The sequence below is a fragment of the Nerophis ophidion genome, linkage group LG11, assembly GCF_033978795.1.
Source record: "Nerophis ophidion isolate RoL-2023_Sa linkage group LG11, RoL_Noph_v1.0, whole genome shotgun sequence".
In the NCBI taxonomy this organism is placed as follows: Eukaryota; Metazoa; Chordata; class Actinopteri; order Syngnathiformes; family Syngnathidae; genus Nerophis; species Nerophis ophidion.
In genome coordinates this window covers 62,436,735-62,449,341 of record NC_084621.1, presented here as the reverse complement: position 1 = coordinate 62,449,341, position 12,607 = coordinate 62,436,735, and the positions used below count along the sequence as shown (strand labels likewise).

General features: G+C 40.1%; 1 protein-coding gene across 3 annotated transcripts in view; it reads right to left on the bottom strand.

Annotated features, from left to right (window-relative positions):
- Positions 1–12,607, bottom strand: part of me1 (malic enzyme 1, NADP(+)-dependent, cytosolic) — a 286,578-nt gene that overhangs the window by 7,952 nt on the left and 266,019 nt on the right. For all 3 annotated transcript variants that reach the window (XR_009808883.1, XM_061916429.1, XM_061916430.1), the window contains 4 exons: positions 6,760–6,857; positions 6,481–6,594; positions 302–407; positions 18–160 (listed from right to left, as the gene is read on the bottom strand). Coding sequence is in view for 2 of the 3 variants with exons in the window: in XM_061916429.1 (XP_061772413.1) it covers positions 18–160; positions 302–407; positions 6,481–6,594; positions 6,760–6,857 (461 nt within the window). In the remaining variant the exon portion in view is untranslated. The remainder of the gene's footprint in view (positions 1–17; positions 161–301; positions 408–6,480; positions 6,595–6,759; positions 6,858–12,607) is intronic.

The following is a 12,607-nucleotide window of genomic DNA, read 5'->3' as shown; positions in this document are numbered from 1 at the left end:
TTCCATTGTCACAATACCTCTGTGAATGTGTAACACTGCTCTGCGGTGCATTCAGCTTTACTGGTCGGGTTGCTGAGAGCGAAGATGAGGGGGTGTTGATTGAACGAGGCCATGTCTCTGATGATCTGCTCTGAGAAGGCACCGGCTACAGCCGCCACACCTAAAACAGAAAAGGCATACCTGTATTTTCACACTCCTTCACTTTCTCTTTTGACATGTTCTTGTGTCGTCCATCTAAAAGTGTGAAAGTCTCCCCAAGGAGCAACTTGACCAACCCCAGGCATCACATGTTGTGTCTTACCAATCAGTGCTGTGGGTTTCAGTTCACGCACCACTTCCTCCAAGCTTTTCATCGGCGGATGTTCATGAGCAAACCTCTCCTTCTCATGCGTCAGCTGGTCTCGACCCTTTGGAACGAGCAGAATGTTGAGGAAAAAGAAGACATTTATGCCAAGAACGATAGATCTTAAGTTGCATCTATGTAATATGTACCTGTAGAGCAGGGGTCGGCAACCTTTACCACTCAAAGAGCCATTTTGACCCGTTTCACAAATCAAAGAAGACAAAGGGAGCCACAATCATTCTCGCGAATATCTGCTGGTGGTCACCCATATAACAGTAATAAGGGTGTGCCATGAAGCCATTGCCTTTGATGCCTTCTACAACATGTACAGACATCTTGCCAGTACAGTAACATGTTGTATGTGGTTTCCGCAGATACACGTACACGACTGAAAGGCATACTGGGTGACACAGAGTACACTGAAGGTCGTGATATAAACAATTTTAACACTCTTACTAATATGAACCCACACCAAACAAGAATGACAAACACATTTCTGGAGAACATCCACACTGAAACACATTATAAATGCAACGTAACAATTACCCAGAATGCTACGCATCCATGACTCTTTCAGGCTATATTATACACCACGCTAGCACCAAAACCAGCTCCCCCCCTTCCGTGCGTCGGTTGAGGTGGACGGGGGTGTATAATATAGTCAGGAAGAGTCATGGATGCAAATGATTCTGGGTATTTGTTGTGTTGCGTTTATGTTGTGTTACTGTGAGGATGTTCTCCCGAAATGTGTTTGTCATTCTTGTTTGGTGTGGCTTCACAGTGTGGTGCATATTAGTAAGAGTGTTAAAGTTATTTATATCACAACCTTCAGTGTACTCTGTGTCACCCAGTATGCCTTGCAGTCGTGTACGTGTGTCTGCGGAAGCCACATACAACATGTTACCGGACTGGCAAGATGTCTGTACATGTTGTAGAAGGCGTTAAAGGCAATGGCTTCATGGCACGCCCTTATTACTGTTATATGGGGGATCACCAGGGGTTATTCGCGAGAATGGTTGCGGCTCCCATTGTCTTCTTTATTTTGTGAAACGCGTCTAAATGTAGAGAGCGCTAAAAGTAAAGCCTTCAATATTGTTGTCAGAGTGAAAATCAGACAATGTTGACCACGGGTGATGTCCGGAAGAGGCTCCGAGAACCGGAATCCCCCCGTAACAATCGGGGGGGTCGGCAGTTGAGCAGCTGAGCCACATCAGAGTGGCCAAAGAATCGCATGCGGCTCCGGAGCCGCGGGTTGCCGACCCCTGCTGTAGATATATATAATATATAAACTAAAAACGACAATAATGTGCTATTGTCTTACTATTTTCAGTTAATGACTTTTAAAATGTTTGCAGTGAGGGCCACATCCCAATAATGGCTGGCCTCAGAAGACCGCTTGTAACGGTTAATAAAATAGGAATATACATATATGGGGATTCTACTCATGACATTAATACACACTTGCCTACACTGCAAAAACTGAAATCTAAGTAAGATTAAATATCTCAAATAAGGGTGATATTTGCTCATTTTTTGTCTGATAAGATAATACTTCTCACTAAGCTGATTTTATGTTAGAGTGTTTTACTTCTTTTAAGTGTTTTGGTCTTAAATGATCTCAGTAAGATAATACAGCTTGTTGCTGAGATTCTATGACCTATATTGAGTGAAACATGCTTGAAAGTAGAATATCAACTGTTGTAAAGCTGACAGCCAAATGGACTTTGCTGTTTTATTTTCAATTAAACAATAGAAAACACGTAATCATATAGTAGTACAGTTGGCACAGTACAGTAAACTAGTATTTAAATATTTAACATGTGACATTTCAAACAATTTTGAACAGAAATAGTTTATGTACAAATATATTTCTTGCGTACTAATGACTGAAAGAGTACGCACTTGGCGCGATGATGTCTTGTTATCGATGGGAAAATGCATTTTAAGACAATATGAGTTGCTTGAGTGGCTAGTAGACCCCGAGAGTAACAAGCGGTTGCCTTGTTGCCTTCCATTAAGAAAAATAAACTAATATTTAGTGTAAGTTCGCTGGTTTTTAAGAAATGTAATACCAATCGCATATCATCATGTCAAGATAATGGCACTAGCATTTACTTAATTTAAGAACATTTTTCAACATATTGAGAAAAAAGTTCTCATATTAGTTTTTTCAAATTCCATTAAGAAAAATAAACTAATTTTTAGTATAAGTTTGCTGGTTTTTAAGAAATGTAATGCCAATCGCATATCATTATGTCAAGATAATGGCACTAGCATTTACTTAATTGAAGAAAATTTTTCAACATCCATCCATCCATCCATTTTTTACCGCTTATTCCCTTTCGGGGTCGCCTATCTCAGCTACAATCGGGCGGAAGGCGGGGTACACCCTGGACAAGTCACCACCTTATCGCAGGGCCATCACAGATAGACAGACAACATTCACACACTAGGGCCAATTTAGTCTTGCCAATCAACCTATCCCCAGGTGCATGTCTTTGGAAGTGGGAGGAAGCCGGAGTACCCGGAGGGAACCCACGCATTCACGGGGAGAACATGCAAACTTCACACAGAAAGATCCTGAGCCTGGATTTGAACCCAGGACTGCAGGACCATCGTATTGTGAGGCAGACGCACTAACCCCTCTGCCACCGTGAAGCCCCATTTTCACCATATTGAGAAAAAAAGTCTCATATTAGTTTTTTCAACCAAGAAAAGTGCACTTGTTATTAGTGAGAATATACTTATTTTAAGGGATTTTGAGGTTCATTGAGGTTAGCTAATTTTACTTTGGAAAGTCTTGACAAGCCATTTTTTTTGTTCTATTGGCAGATAATTTTGCTTGGTTCAAATAAAATACCCCTAATTTTTGTAGTTTTTTTTTCTTGTTTTTGTACACCTACTTTTTGCAGTGTATGCATTTGAGTATTATATATATCATTTACAAACACTGATAAAAAAACAATCTGTAGATTTTGCGGTAAAAAAAAACAACCAACAACTGGCATCTTAGTCGCCAGAATGTTCCTGTTAAATTTAAAGTGTTTATTATAGCATATTAGTATTAATGAAAAAACGGGACCACTGATACTGTAAAATTCTAGCAACCAGTTTGTCTACTTTAAAATCTACGATTGTAGTTGCTAAAGAGTATTACTGTAAATTGAAAAATGGTACCACCATTTTTTATAGAAACATTCTGAAGATCTAGCTGCCAATTTATTTTGTTCCCCCCGTTAAATCGTTGTTTTTACGGTGTACTACTGTTCATGGAGTAACGGTGACAGTTTTTTTTGGGTCATTTTAATAGTGTACAAATTGGTAGATAACTTGCTTTGAAATTGTCATGTCTTGGTGATCATGTTTAGTTTGGCTCTTTTATGTTTGGTTTTTGCAGTTCCTGTTTTTTTACTCCCTGCTGTGTTTCCATGACAACCCATTAGTTTTCACCTCTCCTCATGTCACGCACCTGATTCATTTGGACTCGCGCACCTGTTGTCAATTACGTCACCTCTATTTAAGCCTGTAGTTGCCAGGCAATCAGCCTGGCGACATCACCCTCTATACACCCTTTTTATTCATGCTGATGATCCATGCTGCTCTTTTTCATGCTCTTTTCTCGTTCCAAGTAAGTTTTCTTTATTCATGCCACAGCTTGCAAGTTTTGTTTTATGTCCATAGTTTTGCCTTTGTGATAGTTTTGTTTTCTTTGCCAAGTTTTGAACCTCTGCAGAGAGCGCATTTCATTTGTTGCTTTTTTTCGAGTTAAGATTAAAGGCCTAGTGAAACCCACTACTACCGACCACGCAGCCTGATAGTTTATATATCAATGATGAAATATTAACATTGCAACACATGCCAATACGGCCTTTTTAGTTTACTAAATTGCAATTTTAAATTTCCCGCGAAGTGTCCTGTTGAAAACGGCGCGGTTTGATGACGCGTGCGTTTGACGTCACCGGTTGTAGCGGACACCTTTTTCCAGCCCGATCCAAGCTATACGTTGTCTGCTTTAATCGCACAATTACAGAGTATTCTGGAAATCTGTGTTGCTGAAACTTTTGCAATTTGTTCAATTAATAATGAAGAAGTCAAAGTAGAAAGATGGAGGTGGGAAGCGGTGTATTGCAGCTGCCTTTAGCAACACAAACACAGCCGGTGTTTCCTTGTTTAAAATTCCCGAAGGTGAAGCTTTACTATGGATCAGAGCGGTCAAGTGAACATGGATCCCGACCACATGTCAACCGGCAGGTTTCGGTGAGAAAATTGTGGTAGTAAGTCGGCTCTTACCGTAGTTATGAGCGGAGCTTGCGCCCTCCTGCAGCTGCGTGGCTTCACTCAGAGACACTGGCGGTAGCCACACCCGTGGCCACACCCCTCCGACTTTCAGGTACCATACAATCTCACTAAAACACTAGTAACACAATAAGCAGATAATGGATTTTCCAGAGTTATCCTAGTAAATGTGTCTAATAACATCTGGATCTCTCTCACTGCCCTCGCCTTTTTCTTTTTTTAACGTTTTTAAAATTCTTAATCATAGTCCTTCACTCTCACTATCCTCATCCACGAATATTTCATCCTCGCTCAAATTAACGGGGACATTGTCGCTTTCTTGGTTCTAATCACTCTAGCTGCTGGTGGCCATGATTGTAAACAATGTAAGGATGTGAGGAGCTCTACAACCAGTGACGTCACGCGCACATCGTCTGATACTTCCGGTAAAGGCAAGGCTTTTTTATTAGCGACCAAAAGTTACAAACTTTATCGTCGATGTTCTCTACTAAATCCTTTCAGCAAAAATATGGCAATATCGCGAAATGATCAAGTATGACACATAGAATGGATCTGCTATCTCTGTTTAAATAAGAAAATCTCATTTCAGCAGGCCTTTAAAATCATGATCCAGTCGCTTAGCACCACGGGAAAACAAATCACAAGTGGAGGAGTTCAAGTACCTAGGAGTCTTGTTCACGAGTGGGGGAAGAGTGGATCGTGAGATCGACAGGCGGATCGGTGCGGCGTCTTCAGTAATGCGGACGTTGTACCGATCCGTTGTGGTGAAGAAGGAGCTGAACCGGAAGGCAAAGCTCTCAATTTACCGGTCGATCTACATTCCCATCCTCACCTATGGTCATGAGCTTTGGGTCATGACCGAAAGGATAAGATCACGGGTACAAGCGGCCGAAATGAGTTTCCTCCGCCGTGTGGCGGGGCTCTCCCTTAGAGATAGGGTGAGAAGCTCTGCCATCCGGAAGGAACTCAAAGTAAAGCCGCTGCTCCTCCACATCGAGAGGACCCAGATGAGGTGGTTCGGGCATCTGATCAGGATGCCACCCGAACGCCTCCCGAGGGAGGTGTTTAGGGCACGTCCAACCGGTAGGAGGCCACGGGGAAGACCCAGGACACGTTGGGAAGATTATGTCTCCCGGCTGGCCTGGGAACGCCTCGGGATCCCCCGGGAAGAGCTAGACGAAGTGGCTGGGGAGAGGGAAGTCTGGGCTTCCCTGCTTAGGTTGCTGCCCCCGCGACCCGACCTCGGATAAGCGGAAGAAGGTGGATGGATGGATGGACCATAGTCCCAGTTTTGACAGAAATAAGTCAAGCATATATTCAAGTATTTATTTTAATTTTAAAACAAATATGTTTGGCGACTTGTCAAGGGTGTACCCCGCCTTCCGCCCGATTGTAGCTGAGATAGGCGCCAGCGCCCCCCGCTACCCCAAAAGGGAATAAGCGGTAGAAAATGGATGGATGTTTGGAATGTATCATAATATAATATTTATCGCCTTATTAGATCATTTCAAAGATTAAAGTATATGTAACTGCATGCAGTACATGTGTTTATTTGCGTCAAAATTGAAATAATGAAAAAATTTGTAAAAGATAAAATATTTCTAAAGTAAATTCAATCCATGTAAGTATTAATAAAAGGCCTTGCACAATTATGTGGCAGGTCTTGAGTTTAACACCTGTGCATACAGGATTATAATGCTTATTTTTTACAGATACTATTAGTGAGAATGAGAATTTATTCATGTTTGCTTAATTGACCATTGACTACCATAACAAGTGAATTGTAAGAAACTGGGTTTCATTTCTTTGTAAAGAATCTTGCACCAAATGGTATGTGACACCTTGACAATGAGGCCTTTGGAATCGACCATCCAGATCTTCTTCAAACTTTCTTCCTTAGAAAGTCCTTCCTTCTCCATGGCCATTGAGATCAGCTCAGCGATCCCCATTGCTGCCTAAGACAAAGAGGAGAGGAGGAAGGGGAGACTTTAACAGAGATTGCACCGAGATGCATACACAAACAATTTGTTCCTTGACTTAAAAAGCAATCAATGACATATATGGTAGCCGTCAGTAGTAAATAATGTAGTGCAGGCTCACTTTCTGGATGCCAAACCCACCTCGCCTGCACCTTGAAACACTATCGTGTGGTCACACATTTTACTATTGGTAATCCGAAGGGCCGCCAGAAGTCCTGCGACCGCGACTGCAGCAGTGCCTGAGGGAAATTAAAGAGCACCATTAGGAGTAACTGCCAAGGTTCCAAAAAGAACAGGTTAAAAAAAGAAGTGGAAAAAAAAAAAAAAAAAGAGTTGGACCAGTAAAGAAACGGCATTGATCTAAAATATCAACAGTCTTCTAACTGGTGTCTGACCTTAATGATTATTAAGACAGTTTCAAACTACTAAGACCTAATTAATTTATCTGAGTATGCACCATTACCCAAGTTAGATCCGCAGATTTAGGAAAATAGGTTTTCTTTATTTTTCTTAAGCTGCTTGCAGGTGGGGACCACTTCACACTTTGAAAAGCACTAGTTTACATCCAGCATTCCAAAATACTCTCACCAGCCTTTAAAGGGGAACATTATTACCAGACCTATGCAAGCGTCAATATATACCTTGATGGTGCAGAAAAAAGACCATATATTTTTTAACCGATTTCCGAACTCTAAATGGGTGAATTTTGGCGAATTAAACGCCTTTCTGTTTATCGCGCTGGAAGCGATGACGTCAGGATGTGACGTCGCCGAGGTAACACACCGCCTTCTTCATTTTCAACACATTACAAACACCGGGTCTCAGCTCTGTTTTTTTCCCGTTTTTTTTACTATTTTTTGGAACCTTGGAAACATCATGCCTCGTCGGTGTGTTGTCGGAGGGTGTAACAACACTAACAGGGAGGGATTCAAGTTGCACCACTGGCCCGAAGATGCGAAAGTGTCTGCCGCCAGACCCCCATTGAATGTGCGGGAGTGTCTCCACATTTTACCGGCGGTGCTAAAGCAGACATGGCACAGAGATGTATGGATAACCTGCAGATGCATTTGCAACGATAGTCAACGAAATCACAAAGGTGAGTTTTGTTGATGTTGACTGCCAGCTAATCGATGCTAACATGCTACGCTAATCGATGCTAACATGCTATTTACCGGTGGTGCTAAAGCAGACATGGTACAGAGATGTATGGATAACCTGTAGATGCATTTGCAACTATATTACGTTTCCTTCCACCCACATTTAATGCTAAAAAAACACTTACCAATCGACGGATTTAAGTTGCTCCAGTGTCAAAAGATGCGAAAGTTCTGATCGTTTGGTCCGCACATTTTACCGGCGATGCTAACGCAGCTATTCGGCCATGCTATGGCTATGGATAGCGTCAATAGCTATTCGCTCAATAGCTTCAGTTTCTTCTTCAATAGTTTCATACTCCAACCATCTGTTTAAATACATGCATAATCTGTTGAATCGCTTAAGTCGCTGAAATCCGAGTTTGAATCCGAGCTAATGACACTGTATCTTGCCGTGGTATTCCCATTGTTTGTTTACATTGGCAGCACTGTATGACGTCACAGGGAAATGGATAGTCGCATCGCAAATAGCGAAAATAAGGCACTTTAAAGCTTTATTTAGGGATATTCCGAGACCGGTAAAATTTTGAAAAAAACTTCAAAAAATACAACAAGCCACTGGGAACTGATTTTTATTGTTTTTAACCCTTTTGAAATTGGGATAATGTTCCCCTTTAACATTCAAAATAGCTACACAAGCTGAAGATGTAAAGATCTGTGTGAAAACCTGCTTTCCCAAAACCTACTATTGCTCAGTTTGGATAGATTTGATTGATTAGGGATGTCCCGATCAACATTTTTGGCATCAGATCCAATATGATTTCGAATCCCGATCTGATACTTTGAGAGTAGATAACAGAACTGAAAATGTTTAATTGCAAGTAACTAAAGAAAACACAACAACACATTTTTAAGAGGCTTATCTTATAAAAAGTAGAATTTGCTAGCTTTGTTGTAAATCGGATGTCATATGTGTGTGTGGTATTGAATGCTACAAACCTTTTTTTCATGTATTTTTATTGATCGTATCGACATCTTGATAGATTTTACATTGAAACTTTAGCAGTAAACTGCTTTTGTAGTCCTGCCTGATGTGTGTGTTTAGTTAGCTTAGCCATTCTTTTTCCTTTAAATAACTTGGAAGAAACTTAAAATTATTTTCCACTATAGTGAAGTGAAGTGAATTACATTTATATAGCGCTTTTTCTCTAGTGACTCAAAGCGCTTTATATAGTGAAACCCAATATCTAAGTTAAATTTAAACCAGTGTGGGTGGCACTGGGAGCAGGTGGGTAAAGTGTCTTGCCCAAGGACACAACGGCAGTGACTAGGATGGCGGAAGCGGGTATCGAACCTGCAACCCTCAAGTTGCTGGCACGGCCGCTCTACCAACCAAGTGGTGAGGATTAGTATCTTAGAAACATCTTCGCAGTTTGTATAGACCAAAGGTCGGCAACCCGCGGCTCTAGATTTAGCGCCGCCCTAGTGGCTCTGTGGAGCTTTTTCAAAAATGTATGAAAAATGGAAAAAGATGAAGGGAAAAAATATATTTTTTTGTTTTAATATGGTTTATGTAGGAGGAAAAACATGACACAAACCTCCCTAATTGTTATAAAGCACACTGTTTATATAAAACATGCTTCACTGATCCGAATATTTGGCGAGCGCCGTTTTGTCCAACTAATTTTGGCGGTCTTTGAACTCACCGTGGTTTGTTTACATCAGGGGTCACCAACGCGGTGCCCGCGGGCACCAGGTCGCCCGTAAGGACCAGATGAGTCGCCCGCTGGCCTGTTCTAAAAATAGCTCAAATAGCAGCACTTACCAGTGAGCTGCCTCTATTTTTTAAATTGTATTTATTTACTAGCAAGCTGGTCTCGCTTTGGTGATTTGGTGTCCGGTTCAAAGTGTGACATGATTTATCTAAAAATTTGAGAGTTGACTTTTGTATTTTACATGAGTTATGTTTTGTACAAACATGGTGCAAAGTAATTCAGGATTTCTTAAAAAATGTTGGTGGCTAGCTAGTTAAAATGGGATATTGTGATTTCACAAGACTGTCTTAGAAGTGATCATTTAAAAATGTTCAATTTGAAAAATGTGCACTTAGAGAAAATATAAAAATAAAGTGTTGCATATTGATATTTATCTGTTTCTATATATATTTATTGTGCGAAATCATTAAGATGATCAGTGTTTCCACAATGATAAATAACAATTATTAATAATAACATAGAGTTAAAGGTAAATCGAGTAAATTGGCTATTTCTGGCCATTTATTTAAGTGTGTATCAAACTGGTAGCCATTTGCATTAATCAGTACCCAAGAAGTAGCTCTTGGTTTCAAAAAGGTTGGTGACCCCTGGTTTACATGTACAACTTTCTCCGACTTTCTCGGACGTGTTTCACGCCACTTCTTTTTCTGTCTCATTTTGTCAACCAAACTTTTAATGTTGTGCGTGAATGCACAAAGGTGAGTTTTGTTGACGTTATTGACTTGTGTGGAAGGCTAATCGGGCATATGTGGTCCCTGCATGACTGCAAGCTAATCGATGCTAACATGCTATTTAGGCTAGCTATTAGGGGTGTGGGAAAAAATCGATTCGAAAACGAATCGAATCGTTTACGTTGTACGATTCAGAATCGATTCTCATTTTTTTTTAATTGTATTTTTTTTTTTTTAATTTCTTTTACATTTTTTTTTAAACAATCCAAAAAACCACTACACAGCAATACCATAACAATGCAATCCAATTCCAAAACCGAACCTGACCCAGCAACACTCAGAACTGCAATAAACAGAGCAATTGAGAGGAGACACAAACACGACAGAACAAACCAAAAGTAATGAAACAAAAAGGAATATTATCAACAACAGTATCAATATTAGTTATAATTTCAGCATAGCAGAGATTAAAAATCCCTCATTGACATTATCATTAGACATTTATAAAAATAATAAAAAAGAACAATAGTGTCACAGTGGCTTACAGTTGCATCGCATCTCATAAGCTTGACAACACACTGTGTCCAATGTTTTCACAAAGACAAAATAAGTCATATTTTTGGTTCGTTTACTAGTTAAAACATATTTACATTATTGCAATCAGTTGATAAAACATTGTCCTTTACATTTATAAAAGCTTTTTTTTTTTAAAATCTACTACTCTGCTAGCATGTCAGCAGACTGGGGTAGATCCTGCTGAAATCCTATGTAGTGAATGAATACAGAATCGTTTTGAATCGGAAAAATATCGTTTTTGAATCGAGAATCGAATTGAAAAAATCGATATATTATCGAATCGTGACCCCAAGAATCGATATTGAATCGAATCGTTGGACACCCAAAGATTCACAGCCCTACTACACATTGCATCATTATGCCTCATTTGTAGCTATATTTGAGCTCATTAGTCCTCTTAATTCAATTTATATCTCATGACACACTGTCTGTATGTAATATGGCTTTTTACATTTGTTTTGCGGCTCCAGACAGATTTGTTTTCGTATTTTAGGTCCAATATGGCTCTTTCAATATTTTGGGTTGCCGACCACTGGTATAGACGTTGCGTTCGTTGCAGCTTGCTCTCAAAATTGAGGCGGTGTTCTGGCAAGACATGCACCCTCCTGGAATTCATGCAGCTCATACATGTGTGTAACAAAGAACATTTAATTGAGTCTCCCTTTAGAAGGAATATTTCACATGAGTACAATTTTTTTGTTGTATAAATACTGGGACACAGCTGCGGTAAAGATCGGCTGGGCTCTGCAGCTCATCAGCCAATCGCCGATCAGTTAAATAAGTCTTGTATCAGCCCCTGATCCCATCCAATGATCTTGATCAAGACATCTCTACTTTTTATGATTGTAGTTGTAGTTTTCAGGAGTGTAAAGTTGCACGGCATCATTTCTTTTTCCATGTATTACATAACTTCAACAACAACCAAAACACTGAGCAAATCAGAAAAAGTATTGTTATTGTTTTAAAAGGACATTTCTGATCCAGTATTGTTTTGGATTTAACGCCCTATTTAAGGGTTCAGTGACTGTCAAAGAGTGTAAAGAACATATGATATTACAATTCAGGAGACATAAAAACATACTGAAACGTATCTTTGTATGCAAATACTGTATACAAAGATACAGTTGTGGTCAAAAGTTTACATACACTTGTAAAGAACATAATGTCATGGCTGTCTTGAGTTTCCAATAATTTCTACAACTCTTTGTTTTTTGTGATGGAGTGATTGGAGCACATACTTGTTGGTCACAAAAAACATTCATGAAGTTTGGTTCTTTTATGAATTTATTATGGGTCTACTGAAAATGTGACCAAATCGTCCAAAGGCAAAACCTAGTAACTCACTTCTAGCTGATTTTGAGAAAACAAAGGAAAACCATTCTATCTTGATGCTGTCTTACAAAGATCTACAAAGTCATCAAACGCATAGATGTTTTCTTGAGCTTTCATTCTCTTGCCGATTGAGCCATGGATTGAATCTGCTCTCATGAACGTGTGCCCTTTCTCAAGGATATTTTATCACAATCTCGGGTGGGCCCCATTCTGCGTTTGCACATTGGGCAAGAGCCGTGTACAGCGTCCAGTTTTTATTTTGACCTCCACAGTTATCTGCCCCAAAAGAGTATGCAAGGGGAAGAATCAAGAACAATACATTTAATGAAGGTGCTTGCAACGTCCTGGGCCAATCTTCCAAATATCCCCTCGTGCCATAATATCACATAATCAGGTTGACTGTCGGCCCCCATTCGTGCAAATGTCTCATTAAAGACAATAAGGCGACTGACAAAGAAGCTCCGATTGGTCCCTTGAGATACTAGGTTTTTCTGTTGTCTCTACGCAGTTATGTGGTAGTTGCTAGGTCCTGCCATGCGCG